Below are 23,461 nucleotides of genomic sequence, written 5' to 3'. Positions count from 1 at the left end.
GGGAAGGCATGAGCCCCAGCAAAGTGCTCCCTCTGAGCTCACCCCAAGTGCCACGGGAGAAGCAGGCATGAGACGTCACTCACCCTGGCCCGCTGACACTAATTCTCTCAGCCCTGGCCTCCTGGACTTCCACGGAGCTGACGTGCAGTAGAGCACATGGACACGCACGTGGGCATGACCTATACCACTGCCAAGACAAGAGCTGTCTGTGCTAAGTGGGCAGGAGAGCTGGGAAGGGAGGCAGAGGGGAGAGATTTGCTGGTAACCTTTCCTTATTTTAAGATACAGAAAATTACGTGGTCCCATCTGGAATGCCCCACATCTCCTTTGGCCATGGAGTTGTCCTTTTTCCCACAAATTAGCAGTAAGAACCGCGATTGAGGACTTTTCACTGACAGGTGACTGCTGGCTGATAGCCGTCTTTGCCTCCCTGACACTTAATGAGAAAGCGCTGGCCAGAGTGGTCCCCCAGGACCAAAACTTTGGCTCCAGTTATGCTGGGATCTTCCATTTCCGGGTAAGTGAACTTACATCATTGGGGCGCAGTGTGATGTCAGGTGTTTCTGCAGTGTTGGTCTTCATGGGTGCCTTTTCCTCTTGAGAGAGAACTGGTCAGAGAGCCCTGGAGTGTCCACCCCGGCTCTGAGGGGGCCATGCAGGGTCTTTGAGCCCATGTCAGGGGCGGGTGGGATGCTCCGCATGTGGCTCCGTGGACAAAGCACAGCTGAGCCCATCGCAGACCCCACGTGCGAGTTCCCTCCAGATCTGATGGAGAAAAAGCAAAGTGATAACGTGGACAAAGGGGGGCTGGACCTCCTGTGAGACTCAACCCTGCAATCTGCTTCTGCCGCGGATGACAGTTCTGGCAACACAGCAAGTGGGTAGACGTGGTGATTGATGACCGGCTGCCCACCTCCAATGACCACCTGATCTTACTCCACTCGGCCGACAGCAATGAATTCTGGGGCGCCCTGCTGGAGAAAGCCTATGCCAAGTGAGTGTCGCCCAGTGCGGGCAGGCCCCTGTCCCAGGGAGGCCAGTCTCCCTCCTGGGTCCTTTTCAGGGGACAGCTGTGGAGAGGGACACTGAGGCTCTGGGATGGCACGTGTGGGGCGGCAGGGCTACCCGCCTAGGTCCAGCCAGGGCTGGAGGTGGAACAGGAGTGGCTGGGGCAGCTTGCTGTCGGGGTCTAGCTGTGCACATCCTCAGGCACATGGCGACGTGCATCCCTTTCCGCCCCTGCATGTGGATCCTGCCTTTGGCAGCAGCCAGAGTGCAGGGATGTGTTCTGGGCAACGGCCCCGCCAGCACAGCCAGGGCAGAAGCCTCAGGGCTCCTGGCCAGTGGAGACTGAGATGTCACTTTCCCCACTTTGGAATTCTCCTTTCAAATTTTTTAAATTGTAAATTGACTGTTTTAACCATTTTTAACTGTATATTTCAACGGCATTAAGTTCATTCACATTGTTAGGCACAATCACCCACACAGCTTCATCCTGCCAGACTCAAACTCTGCACCATTCACACTACACCCCCTCCTCACCCCCCCCAGCCCCCGGCCACTACCCTGCTACTTTCTGTCTCTGTGGATTTCACTGACCTAGGAACCCCAGCTAAGTAGAATTTCGACAGTCATTTTAATCACCTGAGTGGCCGGAGTTCCTCTGGCAATGTTGCTTTCCAGCCCAGCACCTAGTCAGGAAAAGGCCATGATAGCAGAGCTCCAACGATATCCCTTTGGGCTCAACATGTCATCAATCTGTGGAAATACATCCTCAGAGACAGGAAGCAGGGAGGAAGGCCATGCTTCTACCTCCAAGTGGGTATGTAAGTGGCCAAATAAAGTAAAGGTAAACCGAGGCTCAATTCATCCTGATATCAGCAGGATGGGTTTAAACCATGAAAGTACCCAAGGTGCTCCTTTGCCCACATGCCCACCTGGTCTGCATAAACCCCCTCGGTGCCACTGACAGGCTTGGGGTGAGCAAAGGGGATGCTTTCCAGGCCTGGTGGGGGCAACCCAGTCCTTCAACGAGTCCTACCATCAGGGACCCCTCCTCTCTAGGGTCAGCTTCTCTGTTTAGAGCTGGGTAGGGTGTGGTTTCATTCTCCAGGAGCTCAGAAGAGAGAACCCCTCACTCCTCCCCACCCCCACCCCAAGCTGTGCAAAAGCCTTGAGTCAGTTGGTAGAATTTGAAACCTTTGCCTCAGGGAGAAGAGTACAGAATAGGTTTCCTAAAAAGAAGGCAAATTAGCTCATAGAAAGATGTTCAACATCATTTGTCATTAAGAAACTGCAATGGGGGACTCACTGGTGGTGCAAGGGTTTAAGCACAGCACTATGAAGCAATCTGCAGCTTCTGGAGTGAGTTCAATCCCTGGCTGGCCAGGGGGACACACATGGCGTAGCAGACCTCTCCTGCCTCACCCGCTGCTCCCCTCAGCAGTGTATTTCAGTCAATCTGCCTGTTCTGTTCCCCACTCTGTCTCTGGTGAATCCTCTCACCCCCCACATCTCTGGCCTGTAACCCAGCTATTGTATGCATAAATAAATAAATCTTTAAAAAAAAAAAGAAACTGCAAATGAAAACAATAGTGAACATTGCTACACACAAAAAAGTTTATTTTTTAACTCAAGCAGAGTATACATCCATAAAGTGTGTGTCTATATGCACATTCTGTGTGTAGGTATGTGTATGTGTACATATATAGACATGCTATGTATGCAGTTGTGTGATTGGGAGTATCTGAGACCAGGCAGGAAAAGCTCCTTACCTCTCTGTCTACACGACTAATTCTTTCTTGGTCAGGTCCTGTGAAGAGAGAGAGAGACTTATTTAACATCACAGCAGCCCTAGAGGGGCGAGGACAACTGTCCCCCCACTTTGCACATCATGAAACTGAATCGTGAGTGGGTTCACACAAGAACACTCAGCTTGTAAGAGGTGGGTCTGGCTCTTGAACCCGCAGTCAGAGTAACCCACACCAGGCTCCTATCTCACAGACATTTCTTGTGTCTTCAGAGCATCAAGTAGACCCCAAATCCTACTTCCCATCTTCCTTCCATGCCACCCAGCCAGGGCAGCCTTGGGAGGTTTCTGATTCGGTTAGAAAAACCTCTGGCTGGGGGCGCCACCTGGTGGCCTCCCTTATCCCTGCAGCCGTTTCCAAACTTCTGGATTCACAGGTTGAAAGGGAGCTATGAGGCACTGCATGGGGGTAGCACCACGGAGGCCATGGAGCACTTAACTGGGGGTGCAGCCAAGACCTTCACAACCAAAGAGGCTCCAGAGAACTTCTCTGAGATTCTAGAGAAGACCTTGAAGAGGGGCTCCATGGTGGTCTGCTCCACCGAGGTAAGTCGCTCATCTGTCTCACCTTCCAAGCTCTCTGCCAGAGTCAGAGGCATGAGCAGGTGCCCTGAGCACACACAGGAGGGCTGGCACTTCCAGGACTGGGGAGTGTAAGTGTTTGTTTATTTTAATCAAAGCAAAAGTTTCTATTTAATGTCTTTCAAATGACGAAGCTCAGACACCCTTGCTGTGTCAGGTAGAACAATCCCGACAAATCTCTCTCCCTTTCTCTACCCCAGCGGTGCTGTGTGTCCCCTTCTCAGCTCTGCCCTTGCTCATACAAACAGCCACACACACTCAGGAACGCAGAGCTAGGTTTGATTTCATGAAATGAAACACTGCTGTTTTCTGGAATGGTTGTTGATGTCACACATCATGAAAAATGTATCAGTAGATACTTAACAGTATTTTTCTACTTTCTTTATGTACACAGACACATAGTTTTGCCTCATCTAGTTGTGAAACTTATCCAAGTTTTCTGTGTCCTCTTGAATTAACCTTGGGAATTTGTTCTTTGCTACTAAATGACCCATCTCCTGGTGTTTTAAGCTAGTGACCCTGATGAGTGTAACACAATGTCTCATCGTGCATGTGACCGTGCACCCCCATGAGGGGATGATCAGACAGTTTTGTCTGGGGCCAGAAAGTTAACTCGTTTTTGGGAATGAGGAGCTTCTCATCCTGGGAAGAGGCTGGGAATGCCTCATTGTCACTGCTAAGGGGCCTCCTGCGGAACATTTTGTGTGTCCCTTCCTCCTGGGGAGCTAATAAGCCAGGCCAGGCAGAGCTGAGTCTGGCCTGGTAGGGGAGTGACTTACACGATGGGCCCAACAGTGCTATTTTCATGTCTTAGGCCATGAGTACTGCAGAGTCCGAAGCCTGGACACCTTTTGGTCTCCTTAAGAGTCATGTCTACACTGTGACCGGAACTGATCAGGTAGGTGACGTGCAGTCCTGCTGGTGGGTGCAGGGACAGCCGTGACCATGCTTGTCCTTTTCCTTAGTGCGTTGAAGCTTAAACTGAGCTTTCAGACTTCAGAGAATGTGTCATCTAGAGGAGGGAGCCAGCATGCAAAACCGTAAAACAGGGAAGAAAGCAACAGGAGCTTCCATCATAGTTCCCAACTTGTGCAGCAGATAGGAGAACCTGGTCTTTGTTTTCCTTTTCTTCTCTAATTCCACATCAATCCTGTAATAGCGTTCTCCAGAGAAAAGACTCAATAGGATGGATGGGTGGCTGGCTGGATGGCTGGATGGCTAGATGGCTAATGGATGGATGGATAGATGGATGGATGAATGGATGGATGGTAGGTAGAGATAGATGGATAGATGGAGATTGGTACAGATACAGATACACAGTGGACCCTTTTTGCAGGGGCCCTAGCTGCACATAACTGTTGACTCCTCAAAAGCTTAACTGCAATTGTCCTTTAGTGTCTGTGGGGTATTGGTTTTAGGGCAAACCTCCACCCCTATGGATACCCAAATCCATAGATGCCTAAGTCCCTTATAGTAGGTTCTCCAAATTCAAGATTCAACCAACAAAGCACCATCCAGGGTTGGTTGGATCTGAACTTGGAACTCTCTGATAGAATAAAATCCAAGAAAGTGGAGCCACTCAGTTTGTTCACACTGATATTGTTTTGTCCTGTGTAGTGTGATGTATGTGTGTATATACATATATACCTGTGTGTGTATATACATATATACCTCTGTGTATATACACATATACATACACACCTATATCAGGGGAAACTGCTCTGAGAGCTCAAATGACTGGCTAGTTGATGAGCAGAAGTCTTATTTTCTCTTTCTCCAAAGCCCTTGTGAACTGTGCAGTTCCTGCCCCAGAGCAGAGTAAGGACGGCTGGCTGGGCTTTCTTTACTGACTCCGGCTATTGATATGGACAGCAGAGATCCTCAGATGATACCCCAAATGGGAGAATATTGGCTTTGGAAGACTTAGACGTGGTTTTTATTTATTGTTGCTGTTTAAATTCCCAACATGTGTTTCTATGCTTGTCGTTCAGTTGTGAGTAAGAGGCTAAGGATGAAGGAAAGTCAGGAGTAGCTCACTGAGCACTTCTGAGAATTACTCTTCACCTTTCTCTGTGGATTCTGAGGCTCCCCAGATAAACAAGCCTCTAGGGAATTTGCAGTCTAGCAAGTCACTCATTCATTTGAAGATTCATATAACGTTAGCCAGTATGTTTAGCAGGGCAGTTCCGAGGGCAAGTTAAGAATGGATGAGTTTTGACATGTTTTTAGTGTATAGAAGTCAAGAGTCTTCCGGTAAAGCCAGCCCCGGCTGAGAGGAACCACTCCGGAACTCACACATGAACTGATCCTTTCACATTCCCCTGCTGCCTTTGCCTTCCAGGTAAACTTCCGAGGCCAGAAAACTGAGCTGATCAGAGTCCGGAACCCTTGGGGCAAGGCTGAGTGGAATGGGCCCTGGAGCGACAGGTGGGTCCCCACCGCGTCTCTCAGGCTGGTGCCCACCTTAATGCTGTTCATGGGGTCCAGTGGGCCAAGGCTGGCTGGTGTGTCCTGGGAAGGAGGAGAAGTTTGTCTAACCTGCTCCCCTGGCTTTGCTCCCCTGGCTTCGGATGACCTCAAGTCTTTCCCCTTCATGCCCTGGGGCCCGCCTTGCAGTCAAACTTGACTCTCAGGGAAGACTCTTTGAGTGGCCTGTTGTCTTCCCTGGGATTGTTTTCATGTCGGTGACTTTATTTCCTCCCATGAGGATAGTTCACATCCCCATCTATCGTGGGTCTTTATCTCCACGTTTGAGTGGCCCCAGTGAAGTGTGTGTGTGTGTGTGTGTGTGTGTGTGTGTGTGTGTCTGTACATGTGTGTGGTGGCAATGAGTATTTTGTGTGTGAGAACCCCTGAGTGCTGCCAGCAGGTCAGTACAGGATTCTCTGGCCATTGGCCAGAAGCCCAGTGGCCAAGGAGAGGCAGATAAAGTGGAAGAGGAAATTCAGTCACTACGACTGCCCTGATGACCAGCATTATTTATTTGACTCCAATTATAGGAAAGATCTTCCTTTCAGGCCTGTGTCCCCTCCATGTCCCTTGAGAGGTGGCGCCCGTGCCTGGGATGTAGGGATGTAGCAGGTGTGCACAGGCAGGATGCACCCTGACCTGTCTCTACCGCCTCCCTCTCTCCTTCCTCACCCAGAGCTCTGGCCAGCTTGGGCTCTTGCTGTCCTCTCTGCCCACCTGCAGCTCCTGGGACTCTAGGGAGTCTGCACAAATCTAGAACTTGATTAAAGCCAAGTCTGGGTTTGGCCTCAGCTCAGACAAGTCACCAGGGGGCGCCAGTCATCTGCGTGTCTGTGGCTTTATTAACCAGAATCCAGCTTGAGGGCACAAGACTCACACTGAAGTGTCTCCATCACTGCTCCCTTCCTGCCACCCCCACCCCCTCCTGCCTTCCACCACCTCAGAACCAAGGGACTTTGGCAGAGACTGATTCACACCAGACCCACATCAAAGCAGGCATGAACTCGGCCTTCCTCTCCTGGCGGAAAGGGAAGGAAGAGAAATCACGAAATCAAAAGGAATGAGACTGCTTTTAGCTCCTAAGATTTATAGAGTCCCTTAACTCAGGGGACAGAGTCTCTAAAAGGACAAAGGCTACCTTTTCCTTTCCCTGAGAAACATGGTGAAGAGGGAGAAGTGGGTTTTACTGGAACACAGCTGGGGACTGCCTGCCTCCAGGCAGCCTTGGGGGGATGGGAGGGTCTGTCCCCACCCTGATCCCAGATCCTGATTTTGCCTGGTGCCAGAGGGAGGCTGGAAAGCTCAGCTTAGCCTTTGGACCCATTATGTGGGTGTGAGCCATTGGAAGAAAATGGCCCAAAGGAAAAATCAAGGCTCTTATTTCTGTTCTCCAGACCCTGCCAGGGGCAACCTGGAGAGAGGTTCTGGGTTCACTTGGCTCTTCTGAGCCCTCCCCCAGGAGTCAAGACCCATGGGGTGTGGGGAATTGGTTCCCCCCATGAGAGTGCTGAGGTGGTGGCAGAGGCATTTGAACTGCACTTGATCATTCAACAACACAGGTTTAACTGTACACGTTCATTATACTCAGATCTGTTACCTCTCAGCAGGTTCTGCAGCCACTGATTCAACCAACCTTGCGTGATGGTTGGCTGAATCCTCAGATGCAGAACCCTCAGGATAAGGAGGACTGACAATAAGTTCCATTTGGATTTTCTACTGCACAGAAGGTTGATCACGCCGTTGTTCAAGGGTGAACTGCTTCTGGAGACTGATGTGTGTGTGTGTGTTGGAGAGAGGAGGATGTCCCAAAGAAGCTGTGGCCTTAGAGGTGTCATTCCCAATTTGGAGGGCAGTAGGTAGCTGCTAACCTGAGGACAGGCAAGGCCCCCTGGCAGAACATGACCAGCTTCTTAGGGAGATCGCAGAAAGAAAGTACTTGGTAGATCAATGTCAAACAAGCTTGTCAAACAAGTTATGATTATGACTTTTCAAAGTGTCAGCTGACAAAGAACAGAGGTCAAGTGAGTTTCCCTGCTTGTGGTGGTCTCATGAGAAGCACCTCCTTCCATTGGCTGTGCTTGGAAATGTACTTTCTGACCAATCTCAAAGCCTCTGCCACATTTCTGGGGTCCATGGTATAGTCACTGACCAGGATCTATTCCTTTCATAACTGCACACCCTGGTTCCTATGGAAGGGTGCTCCCCCAGCCTAAGGCCAGTACTGCTCATGACCCACATGCTGATTTGGTTTACTCCTAGTTCTTCTGAGTGGAGTTCTGTGGACCCCGCTGAGCAAAAGCGCCTGTGTCACCCTGCTCTGGATGATGGAGAATTCTGGTACAGTTCTTACCTCTTTATTTCTGTACTAACTGCAAAACAGGTATGACAAGCCCCCATGGCCTTTAGGTGTAATGAACACCCCATTTCTTCCTGTCATTTTATCATACATTTCAGTAAATCATATACTCCTGTCTCAAAACCCTTATATCCTCCCAGGTTGGCAAAGGATTTAATATGTCACGTGTTGGGGACTCTCCCCATCTCCAGACTTGTTTAGAGTGTCAAGGGAATCCATGTGACCCAGGAAACAGAAGGCTCATCCTCCCAGCTCTCACCCAGCCTCCCTCCACTGAACCATCCACCATCCAAGTTTGCATTTGAATCTGCAGCCCAGTGAATTTGCATGCAGGCAGCAAAGTGCTCCTGGGTCACTACCTCCAGGCCCAACTTGGTGACAGGGACCCTTGAAGGCAGCCACCTTTGGAGCATCTCAAAATATGGATCAGTGGGAAGGAATTCTTAATCTGGCCTTTCCACAGAGCTGAACATCTTTGCTAACGGAAAGTTGGTTAATGGCCCTTTATCTCTAGAAATCATGTCAAGTCTTGTTTCTTCCTATGGGACCCGGAAACAATTGACTCTTTCCAACTCTGCAAGACCACAGATGTCTGATTTCTGGTTCTGTTTTCTTTCATATGCTCATGCCAGTGAATTCTTGCCTGAGTTCTTCCCTTTTTTTTTTTTTTTCATTTTATATATATTTTACACCATTATTCATTTTTGCACAATGTATGCATTTTCATCTTGATTATATTCCCCAACAATTCCCACCCCCCTTATTTTGACCCTATTCCCTCCCTTTCTGTTCCTCCCCACCACCCGTGGTTTGTCTCTGGTTTTAGTTGCTTGTTGAATTTGATTTTTACTTTATTATTATTAGTCTTTTTCCTGGTCCCTTATTTAGGTTTTCTAAATTCCTGCTATGAGTGAGACCATCTGGTATTTTTCTCTTTCTGGCTATTTCACTGGCACAATACCCTTCCAGCTCCATCCATGTTGCTGCAAATTTCCTGAGTTTATCTTTATTGATTGCCGAGTAATATTCTATTGTGTATATGTACCACATCTTCTTGATACAGTCATGTATTTTTGGGAATTTTGTTGCTTCCATAGCTTAGCTATTGCAAATAGTGCTGCTATAAACATGGGGTGCAGGTGCCCTTTGGAATTAATGTTTCTTTGTCCTTTGGGTCATTAGATATGAGCAAAACCTAGTCCCTCTCATTAGATGCATCCCAAACTCCCCTCCTTTACATAACAAAAGACACTTTTTATCACTTTCAACACTAAGAAAATTCAAGTTCTGGGAGCCATTGTCAGGAACTGTGGATAAAGACCAAATATATGAGAAATATACTTTGGTCACCTGAATGACAAAATATTTCTGATAAATTAAAATATCACACTGTCTTTACACTGATACTGAAACCAGCAATAGGCTCACTTCCTGTCACTCCTCAAAATCAACCACTACAGCACCATTTTAGGGGGAAGAAAGTGCTTTTTTAATTGTGAGGTCAACCAACAAGGAGATAGGAGGCAAGGCTCAAATCTGGAAAGTAGAAATGATTTTATAGAAATGGAGGTAGAAAGGAAATAAAAGTTAGGAATGTAAAGTTTATGGGCTTGACTAAGTCTGATCAAATAGTTACAAATGGATCTATATATGAAAAGGTTTCCAGATTCTTGGGATGGACCCCTTGCTTCTGGATGTGGTCTAATCTGTTCTTTTTCCCTGTTTTCTTGGTTTTGTGTCAGTAGTCTCTTGGTTCTGACCAGCTTGGAATATGGCTTAAGATCAATTTCTTCTGCACACGTTTGTGTCATAGGACTCATAGAAAAGTGTCACACGATGTTGTCTTCCTAAGAGCAGGTTCAAGAGATTGTCAAACATGCACAACTCTTCTGGGGATCACCCATGGTTTCAATACCCCCAAGTTTATATCTGCAGTTCCTTTCCTTGGAATTCCAGAGCCATATATTCAAGGATCTACTCAGTATCTCCCTGTGAATATCTACTCAATAGCACCTCACAGGATCACATGCCTAAACCTCAAATCCTTCTCTCCCAAACTTGCTACAACACAGTCTTCTCCATCTTTATCCATCCAACTATTCAAACCACTTATCTTCTTGCCTTTCATTCTTTTCCTCACATTTAATCCTCCAGCAAGTCCTATAGGCTCAACCTTCAAAATATGTCTTAAACCTGATCACTGCTCACCACCTCCCGTCCTACCAGCCTGGATTGACCCACCCTCATCTGTCACCTGGACAACAGCACGCACTTCATAGCTGGTGACTCCACTTCTATCTGTGCCCTTTCTCATGGGTCAAGGGTTATGGGTCATGTTAACACGTCCTACTGTTTCTCCATCTAATCAGAGTCAAAGCTGAAAGCCTTATGATGACCACCCTGGTCCACCATTATCTTTGAACATCATCCTTCACTCACTTAGCCGTCTTTAGATCTTGTTCTCCAACTACCTGGACTGCCAAAAAGTCATTATGTCCCAACCCCTACACTCCAGGCCTCCACCTGAACAGTCAGAAGTTCCCTTAGCTGTTTATCTAAAATATCCCCCACACTGCACGCTCCCCCTTCACCCTACCTTGTTTTCCTTTGCAGTGCTTATATATATATATATATATATATATTAACCTATATTTTAAGCTTTTCTTCCTTTTTATCTTTCTTAACCTTTTCGTTACCTTTTTTTGGGAGGGAGTCTATTTTCTTCTCCCCAGACCTGATTTCTCCCCAATCCTCCAGGACAGAAGCAAGTGCTCAATAACTGTTGGATGATTGAATGAATGAGTAGGTCATGCCATGTCATCCCTCCAGAGCATGTCTGTCTCCACTTTGCTGCAGGATGGCATCTGTGGACTTCAAGGCCCATTTTGTCGACGTGATGATCTGCTGCCTCACTCCTGATGCCCTAAAGAATGATGGCCTCCACAAGTGGTAAGTGACGGTCCACCAAGGAAGCTGGGTGCCGGGCTCCATGGCTGGAGGCTCCCGCGAATCCCTGAGTTGGTAGTCTCCCTGCCCTTCTCTTTGTCATTCCCAAGTGTTGAGTCCAAAACAGGACAGCAGTGGATCAGGCCCAGGACCCTAGAGAAGGCCCAAAACATGGAACTGGACAGAAGCATTTCAGTGATGATTGGGAAAAGAGGATGGCAAAGGTTTGGAGGGCTTTGGATAAGAATTGCTCAAGGAACCTCCTCTGTTTTACCACTTGGGTTATCTTCCCTGACAAGTAATAGAAAACACACTCCCACTAGTTTAGAAATAGAAAACACACTCCCACTAGTTTATCCCTGGTGGCATAAGGGGTTAAGTCTCAGCACTATGCAGCTATCTGCAGCCTCTACAGCACGAGTTCAACCCCCAGCCAGGGAGGTGACCCACATATGGCACCTCTCCTGTCTTGCCTGCTGCTCCTCTTGTTATAGGGCAGCCCCAATACAAAACGGGTTGCCTGACTGTGGGTCCTCACCCACACTTAAAAGGCCTTATCAATGCTCTACTGCAGGCACACACGAAAGGTTAATAAAAGGTTTATTTACAAGGGAAGGGCAAATGAGGCAATGTACAACTCAGGGAGAAAAATGGGAGACAAAGTTATAAATGCATCCTACGCGATCCGCGGATTTGGAATCCCAAATGGCACTCTGAGAGCTGGCTGCAAGCCAGGAGCCATGAAGCCAGGAGGTGAGCTAGAGAGCGAGAGCCCCTAAGGCCCACGTGTTTCGTTTTTATACCAACCCTGGCTGCTTAACTCCACCCTCAGGTCCCAGCCACATTCCCTTTGGTGGTGACGGGATTTGTCTTTCCCAATGTCTTGATGGCTTTGGTCTGGAGTGGGGGTGAGTCCACAAAGCCTGCATGGAATTAGCTCAGGACATCTTTCCCCCTAACACCCTCAGCAGTGTATTTCAGTCAGTCTGCCTGTTCTGTTCCCCATTTTGTCTCTGGTGAACCCTCTCACCCCCACACCTCTGGCCTGTACCCCAATTCTTATATGCATAAATAAATAAATCTTCAAAAACAAAGAAAAGAAATAAAAAGAATTTATTGTCCTACATAACTGACAAGTCCAGAGGAGTAGAGTGGGCTTCAAGCACAGATTGATCAGTGATATGCTTGTGATAGTCTGTTCTGCCCTCCCTGCTCTGTTGACTTCTCCCTCAGGCTGTTTCACTTTACAGGAATGGGAGGGCAGCCAGCTCCCCAGCCCTCATTCACTGACCTGCTCAGCAAGAACTCCTAAGGGTCATCAGACAAAAGCCCTTAACTTCCCTCTAACTGGGCATTCCCTAAGCCTGTATGCCTGGTGAATGCTGCTGACTGGACTTGCAGAAGCCATGGTTCTTTCTCGTCAGCAACAGAGAAACAATGCAATCTTTGATTGTTAAAACTCGGCTTCAAAGTCTTTCTCCAGTCTTCTCTCAGACACTGATACACACTGAGGATGAACTGACCAGTATCCATTCACACAAAAGACCACTATGCGAGATCCGTGCAGATCGGCAACTCCTGTGGCTGAGCCCATCTTTTACCCTTCATGTTCTCTGTCTGTTAGGGGGGTGAGGTCAAAGGTAACCCCATTCTCAGTGCATGTACAACAGTGAATAATGGAAGGTGATATTGAACATAAAAAATGCAGCGTATAATTTGCTGTGATAGTGAATATCATACACATGCACCATCTGCTGTGATATCACAAGTATCAGTAACAGACACAAGTAGCTCAGTCACAGAAAAGCCACCTTCAGCTCAATTTCCCTTGGCTTCATCCTCACTGGAGACTCCTAAACTATAATGAAAAGCTCTGAAAGGGTTATGTTGTGGAAGCCCAGGGGATGAGGAGGTAAAGAGGACTGTCCTGGTTTCATCTAAATGTTTGATTATTTTTTCCCTTTGAATTTTCAATAATTTGTCTTTGGAAATGCTTCAGGATTTAATCTGTAAAACTGAATTCTTCCAGGCCCTTCCGTGGTGGATATCTCACATGGCTCACCTCAGCAGTGGACTTCGTTCTGGCTGTTTTCTCCCTGTTCTGACTCTGGTGAATTCTCTCACCCTCTCACGCTTCTGACTGTACCCAGTGCTGGTATAAATAAATAAATAAATCTTTCAAAAAAAAAAAAAAAAAACCAAACAAACTGAATACTTCCAGATATTTTCGTATTTAACAGCTGAAGGCTGCTCCTCCCCTAATCTGACTACTTCCCAAGTGCTGCGGGTTCCCCTATATGTGTGGGCACCAAAGTAAACTTGCTGTCACGGTTCTCCTAATTCCTCACCTGTGAGCACAGAAACACACCCTCCCAGTGGGCTCAGGGGTTCACATCGATGGGGGAAGGGCCAAGGGTGAAGAATCCAGCTTCAAAAGTGATCTTGTTGGTTCCACTTCAACTTGCTCTATAATCTTTTAAAAGTTTCCCACGAATGATTAACCCTCAACAAGCTGAGTGTCTTCTTTCAAAACCCAGAATTGATGAGTTCTGCCTGGAGTGATGACCACATGGTCTTCCTCGAACTTTCATGCTGAGCAAGGTCTCAGTGACGAGTGGAGAGGGAGGTCCGTGCCTGGTGGCTGCACACCCTGCGAAATGCAGTCACAGAAGAGGAAGGCTTCTATGGTACAGAACCTTCCAGCACCTCTGAACCCTGTAGCTCTGCAGCGTCTAATGGGGAAGTGAATCTATGATTATCAACATGGTTTTTGTGCCCACAGGGACATGGATGGAAATGTAGACATTGACCTTCCTGAGGTGAGCCTTCTTGGGCTACTGTGGAGGGTGGGATTCAGCAACTGTCCTGGAAATTTCCTTCAGACCATAACATCACTGAAAATTCCCAAGTTCAAGGAATGGTTACCTCGATGCAAGGAAGTACCTTGATTCTAACCTCTTGGAGAACAAAAGTGACCTTTCTTCCAACAGAACTGCCCACTCCCTCTGTTCTTTGAGAGGTTACTGATGTTTTTTAGGTGGATGGAATATCTTTAAAAAGTATGCAATTTCAGAAAAGCAACTGATAAAACAAAAATGGGAGAAGCAGGCAGAATTTTTGACCATGGTCTTGGAGAACACATCAATATTCCCTGATGTTGTCTGTTGGGAGAGAGGTCGGGGCTGCTTTTATTCTTGTCCAAGGGTTGTAAGGCTTCCAAGAGATGCTGGTGTGACCAGAACATCTGACACCCCCATCTCGAGCAGTGACCAGTTTTCAGGAAGGACTTTCTTCTCCTTGCTGCCCTCTCTGGGATGCAGCTTATGAGCAGACCCGAGAGAAAACATCCAAAACCTTTACTGACCTTTGCCATGCACCAGGCCCGGTGCTCTGTACTAGAAAGATCCTACCTATAAAGATTTACCAACTACCATGACAAATGATGAAGCAGGGAATTCTAGTCAAGATGGTGCAGTAGGCGCTGGAAGAAGGGGAGGGGTGATGGCAGCCCTGGATGGACCAGGCCTCTGCCAGGATTCAGGTTTACAAAAGTCCTCTCATCTGTCAGGTGAGGAGGCAGCACCCGTCCCAGTAAGTCCTTCCAGATGTTTCTTCTAAAGAGCCCTCACAAGGAGAGGAAACTCTCATTCCTAATGCTACTGGCTGTGGCCAGTCCTGGGCACCACCCAGCACAGGCATGTGAGGCTGCCATGGAAGTCCTGGCCTCCACCAGCGGGCGGCACCACCACCTGCCCAGGGCTGACCTTTCTTGCTTTTTCTTTGGGAAAGTAAATGTCAATTTCTCTCTTGTGGCTCCCAAGCAAGTTCCTCTGGTTCATTTTTAGCATCAGAAGCCAACTTCGCCTGCTTGGGGACAGAGGAGGAGCAGAGGTTACGGGCCCTGTTTGAACAAATCGCTGGTGAGGTAGGGCTGCCCGTGCCCTTGATGCCCTGCAGGGCCGAGGGGCCTGGCCTCCCCCTCCAAGGATGAGGTGACACTTCCCAGAGATGGACCCAGAGGCAGGCAGGAGCTGGCGGGGAGGAAGCAGCCCTGTTCTCTTGAGAAGGGCTAAGGATGGCCTCCTCCTCACAGCTCTCACTCCAGACTGCACTGATGGGGCCACAGCACCCAGCGGAGCCCAGCCAGGCCCAGAAACTTTATGTGGGAACTACAGAAAGCCTTAGGAGGGGATTCCTTTGACCTCTGCCCAGAATTTGGCACCTTCATCCTGCTCTCTCTGCTCTGCTGAAGGTGGTGTTGTCAGGACAGTTACCGTGATGCCACCAATGCATGCCCGCATTTTGCCAGTTCACAGAGATGTGGCCAGGTTGGGCAGCTGCGGGTCAGGCAACCTGGAGCATCTGTGCCCTGCTTCCTGCCCTTTCCCTGCCCGTTCCCACCCTCTCAGCTGCTCAGCTTGCTTGTTGGAGACCCTGGCTGTTTGGAGGTCGGGGGAGTGGGCGTCTTCCCTGTCCTGCCCAGGCTTCCTATGTCCTTGATACTGCTCTAGCCGTGTTCCCTTGACACCTCTCAGCTGGTAGTTGTAAATAGTATTAGCCTAGGTCTAAGACTCTGTATTTCTCTCAAGCTTCTGAGCGCAGCTGGTGCTGAGATTTAGTGGGATTTACTGGACCATCTAGGTCAATGGTTCTGAAATTCATCCACAGTGCTTTTAAAAATAATCAAAGAACCATAAACCCAGTTGTCCTGATCAAAGTGGGATAAGCCCCAGTATGGGCATTCTTGAAGCTCTCCTGGTGTTTCTGCTGTGACGCAGGCTTGGAAACTCAGATCCTAGTGTCCTCTGACACAAGAGCCATTGGACTCAGGGCTAGGGGAAGCATGCTTGGGCTGGCCTGACTTACTCCCCTCCCTGGGTAGCTGGAAGGTCTCAGAGATGTGAGCAGGCTGCGCACAGTACAGGGCACCCAGGCAAGCAACAGGGTGCTGAGGGATGGACTAGCTCTCAAGTCAAATGTGTAATTCACATACATACAGTATACCCATTTAAAGCACACAACCCAATCGCTCTTAGTTATTCACAGAATTATGCAATCATCACCACAACCAATTTTGAGAGCATTTCATCACTCTAAAAAGAAACCCTATACCAATTTGCCATCCCTTCTCCACTTCCTCCATCCCCTGGCAATCACTAGTATACTCTCTGTCTCTATAGATTTGCCTGTTCTGGACTTTTCATATAAAAGGAATCATGTAATATGTGGTTCTTTTGTATCTGGCTTCTTTTACTTAGCATGTTATTTTCAAGGTTCATTCACATTGTAGCATGTAATATACAGGATAATATTCATTTATATGACATGTTTGTTGTGTGGACATGTATTTTCATTTCTGTTGGGAATTTAGTTAAAAGAATTGCTCAAATTCAGAAGTAATTTTATAGCTAATGTTTTAAGGAACTGCCTGACCATTTTCCAAAGCATTTCTTTTACATTTCCATTAGCAGTGTATGAATGTTCAAATTTCTCCAATAATTTTAACCCTGTTTGTAGACTGAATTTTTATGAACATTTCCCCCAGATCATTAAATATGCTTAAAAATTCATAAAGATTGTGTAATAACCCATCATAGGAACATAACCCAACTTATTGTTCAGACCCTTCCACTGGTGCTTTCTAGAACTTCTAATTTTTGCCATTATAAATAACCTAATAATGAAAGTCTTCATTTACAATTCTTTGCTTAGAAATCATAAAGAGAGGGCCTCCCTGGTGGCGCAGGCAGTTGAGCACCACAATGTGAAACTGTCCACAGCCTCTGCAGTGCGGGTTTGATCCTAGTTGGCCGGTGAGGGCCCCACATGGCACATCAGACCTCTCCTGTCTCTCCCGCTGCTCCCCTCAGCAATGTGTTTCATCAGTCTGCCTGTTCTGCTCCCCGCTCTGTCTCTGGTGAATCCTCTTACCCTCCTGCACATATGGCCTGTACCCCAGTTCTTGTATAAATGAAAATCTCTTTTAAAAAAGGGGGGGAGGTTTAATTTAAAAAAAAAAAAAGAAACCATAAAGAGAGGATAAATGGATGGAAGGATATTCCCATTTTTAAGGCATTATTCATATTTTGTAAATTTTCCTCCCCAAGGGCCATGTCAACTTCCACTCTCCTCAGTATCCTAAGAGACTGACAAGGTCAACACCCTAGCCAGGCACAGATTTGACCACCCTGTGGGACTCCTAGCTGCTGGGAACAGTCTTATCAGATTTCAACTGAATTCTGCTTTCATGTGTGATTTCAGATAAGGACATTCAGTTTAAGAAGCTAAGTCTGATTTCCTGTAAAAATGTCATTTCTCTAATGGACGTATCCTTCTAAATATGTGGGCAAAAATAGATGTTAAATGTTTTTGTCTGCAGACCTCCCCAGGACATAGCACCCGTAACCTGCAGGCTAGTCTTCACAAACAGTAGCCAAAGACTGGGAGACACCTGGAACTAGAAATGGAACAGAACCCAGAGGCACAGACTCTCTGTGGGGGATTGTTTTTGAAGATGTTACCAGAGCCAGGGTCCTGCTACTTGCATCTTGAAGGCCAAAGCTCGAGAGACGAGAGCTGGTGGAAGGAAACTAGGTTTAATCAGGAGCCAGCAACCTGAAGAGGTGATGGGCTATTTTCTCAAAGGCCATCTCTGAACTTGAAAGGTGCAGGGGCTGTGGGGCAGGTGGATGAGCATGTGCTACCTGTTATCTTGGCTTTGTGGCCATTAGGTGATGGGGTTGGCGTCATTCATCAAGGGTAGTGGCTATGGAATTCACCACCTCGGTCCCAAATCGTTTTCCTTAAGTCAATTCAGGGTTGGTGATCCCTACAAAAGTTCTCCATCTCAGTCTCAGTTGGGTTTGTTTCAGGACCAGAGCAAGGACGAGGAACTTTTAGTAACTGGGCTGGGGTCAACACCTCATTCTGGAGTTACTCCTGCGCCTCATCTCACCACCTGCTCCTCCTTCTTGAGAGGTGATGAGCAAGGCCTTTCTTCTGGGCCTGCTTCCCAACAAATGCAGGGGCAGATATTTGGTGCCCAAATATGAGGTAGAACTGATGGTAACATGGGTGTAAGCCCAATGTTTTATACCATTGAGTGACAATTATTCGGAAGTTTTAATGTCCCCAGCCTGTGGGAGACAAAGGGAACTAAGCAGTTCAGGGCACAAGATTCCAAGATGAAAAGAAGCTGAACAGTAGGTGAGGGGCAAAGAAATGTGGACTTGGCTGAAAGTTATTGGCTCGATCAGGGGCACTTCATAATGATGAATGAAGAAGCTTCTCGTCAGATAATTGCAGTTTTGAATTTCCGTTGGTGCTGCCCTCCTGCCCTGGAGAACCCCTTCTCTCTCTGCATCTCAGTTCCCAGCTGGCCCTTCAGCTCAGCCCAAGGTTGTTTGCATTTGCTGCATCTGTGAGTACCAGCCTCAAAGAGAAGAGTTTAGATAAGTTGTTTTCCTTTTGTGCTCTTTAGGGTCTGAAATCAATTTAACTTTCCGCCTCACTTCCAAAAGGACTTGAGAATCTTACTGCCACTTTGGGGTCCCATCCCAGGAAATGAAGAGGGGTGTGTTGGGGGGGGGGGTTGCACGGATGTTTAATCTTCAGGTGTACTCCCTGTCTGACCCTACCTTGTGCCTTCTTTAGAGATTCCTGGTTTAATAATTTAACCATCTCCCTAGAAGGCTGAATCCATGTCACCCATGCCCGTCACACTGCCCGGCTCTGAATTCTCAGGTAGAAACATACTTGCTGCTTCTTCCTTAACTCACTCCTGACACAGACCAGCGGCAACGGGAAGCTGGAGTTTGATGAATTCAAAGTGTTCTGGGACAAACTGAAGAAGTGGATGGTACGAAACCCTGCTGAACTTGGCCCCGAGGGGATTGTACAGACCTAGAGCAGAAGGGGCTTTTAAAGATCATGGTGTTGCAGGCAAGAGGGTTAATTTTCAGAAAAGGCACAAGAGAACAAATCATGATGAATTCCAGGAGGGCTTGTGATACTTCTGGAGGCACCACGGTGCTTCCACCCCGAGGGAAAGCCGAAGGAAGCAACCTCCTTTGCAGGGCCCAATGCAGCCCTTGGCTCTTTGGGCCCTGGAGAGGACTCTGCCCTCCACACTGGCCGCCCCCCACTACTGCACGGGTGGGTGTCCCCTCCCTGGGGCCCTCCTCCTCCATGCCTCTGCTCTCCTCCCCCAGAAACTTTTGCGTCAATTCCACACTGACAAATCTGGCACCATGTCCTCCTACGAGCTGCGGATTGCCCTGAAATCCGCAGGTAACAAAAACCCGGGGCCGGGTGCAGGCTGCCTGTGTGTCAGGTGCTGCCTGCAGACACCGCTTGCTTTGTTCTGGACTCCAGGAGGCGGCGGGTTTTTGACCTGAGCAGATGCCTCTTAAGGGCAGAGCCAGACGTCAGACCCAGCACTCGCTCAATCACTTCAGGGCCCGCATTTTAAATCACTGTGCAATGTTGGCAGGATTTTTAAAAATATATCCACAGAAGATGAACTTAGTCTGACCCCCAGAGGCCTCGGAGTCTCGGACCAAGTTTTCTGCCCAAGCAGATTTACATGCGACCCTTCGGCGGCAAGCCACAGTGCTGCAAGGCCTCTGATCTGCTTTCAGAGGGTGAGTGTTACCGACAGACAGGGCACGCCTGGCGCTGTGGTTTGCAGTCAGCGGGCCTCTCACACACTCACACACTCACAGACTCTGCCGTCGGCGTCCCTTCCCCGGCCTGGTCACCAGCAGACTGAATCCTAACTGGATGATTTATACATAGTTCGTCCACTGCTCCTGGCAGGAAGGATGGGTTTGGGGGTGCCTCTGGCTATGCCACGGCCATGGCAGGCTGAGCCTCTGGGCTCCACTGTCCTTTGCCACCCACAGCCCCCACCAAGCTGTGTGGTGCTTCTCACAGAACATGTTTTGGGCAAATGGCCCCTGGCCTCTGCCGACACCTGTGCTCTCGTGTCCTCCCAGGTAACCAAGCATCTGGAAAGCTTGTCAGCTTTCAAGTCTACAGGGACAGAATTTACAAAATCAGGACCATTTGGGTCCTATGTGAGGGAGAAGACAAGAGATAAGTTTTAAATGTGAGAAACAGTTGAGATGAGCCTGGTTTTCTTAGGGGTTGGTGACCTGTTTCCAGAGGAAGAAAACCAAGTAGGGGACAAAAAATTTGCCCTTCCTAGAGGATGTGACCAAGTCTTTCCCATCCTGATTTGGGGAGAGAACGGGATCGCCCTCCCCACCTTGTCCCCAGTGAGTGCAGCTGCTGCACTCTGGGCACCCACCGTGCAGGCTCCCAAAACTACTCAGGGGTGGGTCTTCTCTGTGTGGAGCTGGACTGAGCAGACAGGGAGACCCTGGCAGGGTTTCTAAGCAATACTTTGAACATTTCCTGGCAAGGGAGGATTAGGTTAAAATAAAATAGAAGGGGGGAAAATCATTCCTAAGGAATTTGGTTAGAAATCAAAGCATTAACTATTGGCTCTAGAAGGAATTTTACTTGGGGAAACCCCTTATTCCACCTTCGAGGAAATCCAAGTAAAAGACCACCCCCACTGGCCTGAGCAGCACCCACCTTGTATGCAGGCCTGTGACCGCGCCTGGTGTTCTTTCTCCCCCAGAAATGTGTGTGAATGAAGCCTGCACCTTGTCATTCACTCTGGACAGTGGCATCTCCTTTGAGAAACAGTTTCTAGAGCCCCCAAAAGCTTTGAGTCCAAATGCCACTGAGAAATGTTCACTTACTATGGGTTTTGTGGCTGGAATGCCCACATGCCCAGCAGGAGCAGCTGGAGGTGAGCTCAGGCAGGGAACTAGAGGGAGGCTTGGGGAGAACGTGAGTGGGTCTCATCGACAACAAGACCCAATTTCATTGAACTCTGGGCACAGCTGCCTCCCTCCTGGACACACGCCACCCGCTGCATTCAAACCCAGGACAGTTATCAAAAATAAAGTGACAGGCCTAAATCTAAACATATCCATAATTATATTAAATATAAATAGACTAAACACTATAATCTAAAGGCAATGATTTTCAGACTATATAAAAAAAGCAAAAGTCAATAGATATTATCTACAAGAGGGACATATTTGATGTAAAAAGATACAAATGATGAAAAGGGTATACCATGCAAACAGTTGCAATAAGAGTCAAGGTGGCTATACTACTATCAGGCAAGATAGACTTGAAGATAAAAAAAGTTACTAGAGACAAGGGGCATTTCATCAGGATAAAAGGTAAATGCATTAGGAAGATAGAACAATTGTAAATGTAATAGTACCTAATAGCAGAGTCTCAAAATTTAGGAAGCAAAAATGAATAGAATTGAAAGACAAAATAAACAATTTAACAATTAGAGTTGAATACTCCACATTCAGTAGTTGATAGAACTACCCTGTAGATTGTCATTCAATATTCAGACAATCATACAAGTTTGGTTTTCTCATCCCCCTAAGACACATCTTAAAACAACCCAAACCAAAACTCCAAGGGCTCATGAGCTAGCTGAGAAGCAATTTGAAGCTAATGCCATCCACTTTCTGTAGGACCAAAAACTGGATGAAAATGTTGAAGCCTCAGTTGGAGGAAGTAGAGTTCTTCCCAATCTTCAGAGTCTATGATTTCATTAAAAAACCTGAAAAGTATTCTCATAATAGTCTATGTGATTAAGGAAATTTTAAAAATAATCTCCTCTTCTGCTGATATTTTGAAGTGAAATGAGCTGGAAGCCTAAGGAGTGGTGTTCCTTGTGGGATGGCAGGTTGCAGTGTGGACACCCCCTCTGTGAGCTGTGCCTGTTCACCTGGGCCAGCTCCACTCAGAAGGGTGACCCAACTTTCTGGGATGAAAGCTGCACAATGGAAGACACAGTGAAATGTGTGTATTTGATAGCAGTGCTTGACACATTGTAAGTCCTTGGGAAAAGACAATATAGAAGGAAAAAATTCTCTAATAGCACCCAAGCGGCCATGGGCCACAACCAAGAACATCACTCCTCCAGCCCATTCCCTCGGGCGGTAGAGGTGACTCCCCCAGGCGTCTCCCCACAGGACTATTCCCAGACACATCAGTTGCGGCCCTGCGGTCACATCTAAAGAGCCTGCACCCAATTCAGGGAATGAAAATCTTTCCTCACAAGTCCTTACACTAAGTCTCTCAGGCCTCAACAGGTGGGAGCCATGGGCCTAGACCTGAAACACAGAAACTTCTCCCGGCTGCTTTCTCTGGCCTGTCCTGTGCAGGTGCGCTGAGGGGCAGGGATTCAGAAAGTGCCAGTCATGAGACCTGTTGGCAGGAGTGCTGAGGTTATTGGTGCCAGCTCAGTTCAGTGCACTGGATCATTTGTGATAACAAAGCAACATTGTGCTGAGAGCCAAGACCTCCTGCCAAGTACCAGTTGGAGGGCTGTGCCCGTGCTGGCACTGCGGTGAATCAACAGTAGGCTGTGCTTGCTACTGAGGCCCGCCTGGGGCATTTTCTCAGCCCACTGTGCCTCTCTGATGGGGGAAGGGGCTGGGGAAATGAAAGTGGGACTAGGGGGAGAAAGAGAGGGAGAAGTTTGAGGAGAAAGGGAGATGGGGAGGCAGAAAGAAAGAGACAGAGGGATGTCGAGGGAGAGAAAGACTCCCCTGGATGCCTGAATGACACTTGAAGATGGAAGAACTTAGCCCAGGGATGTTCCTGAGGATTATCCGTGCATCACCACGGAACTCTGCTGGGGGAAAGAGTCACTCTCTCTCCAAAGAAAGGGGAAAACCATCGTTAGGTAACTGAGCCATATGAAACAAATACATAATCATATTATGGAAATGACACTGGATTTGCAGTCCAGAAACGAGTATTCTCATCTGGAATTTACCTCCAACCAGCAGGTGACCTTAACCCCGTCACCTCACCTGTCTGGGCTGCCTTGCCCTGGGCACTTATATGGCTGCTTCCTTAACTCTGGACCTCGAAGGCAAGGCAAGCCCTGGCTCCATGGGTGGGAGACAGGCAGAGGTGGGCCCGGCAAGCCTCAGAACTCACTGATGTGATTCCTAAGAGGGTTCTGCGAAGAATGACACCGTCTAGAGGATTCTCTAGGCATGTCAAGTCCTGGCCCCTAAAAACACTTTGTAGACAGTCCTTCCTTTCAGCATCTCAACATACAAAGCTCCTCTGTCTTCTAAACTCACTAGAACTCAACTTACCCATTTGGTTTCAACTTTCCTTATGGTGGGCCTTCTGGAAGCGGAAAATGTCCAAAGTTATGTTGAAATGATAGTAAAGGAGAA

The 23,461-nt window shown here is 47.9% G+C and overlaps 1 protein-coding gene across 1 annotated transcript in view; it reads left to right on the top strand.

The window, feature by feature from the left end:
* Positions 1-23,461, top strand: part of LOC311188067 (calpain-9-like) — a gene marked incomplete at both ends in the record, with an annotated part of 52,107 nt that overhangs the window by 4,737 nt on the left and 23,909 nt on the right. The window contains 11 exon segments of the mRNA XM_084259836.1: positions 399-517; positions 861-994; positions 3,187-3,355; positions 4,206-4,289; positions 5,733-5,818; positions 8,120-8,197; positions 11,073-11,166; positions 11,170-11,233; positions 15,008-15,087; positions 18,952-19,020; positions 19,373-19,494. Of these exon segments, the coding sequence (XP_084115962.1) occupies positions 399-517; positions 861-994; positions 3,187-3,355; positions 4,206-4,289; positions 5,733-5,818; positions 8,120-8,197; positions 11,073-11,166; positions 11,170-11,233; positions 15,008-15,087; positions 18,952-19,020; positions 19,373-19,494 (1,099 nt within the window).

Source organism: Talpa europaea (assembly GCF_964194135.1).
Source record: "Talpa europaea genome assembly, contig: HAP1_SCAFFOLD_148, whole genome shotgun sequence".
Classification (NCBI taxonomy): domain Eukaryota; kingdom Metazoa; phylum Chordata; class Mammalia; order Eulipotyphla; family Talpidae; genus Talpa; species Talpa europaea.
The sequence above is the reverse complement of the archived record's forward strand: the minus strand, read 5'-3'. Positions and strand labels throughout refer to the sequence as shown.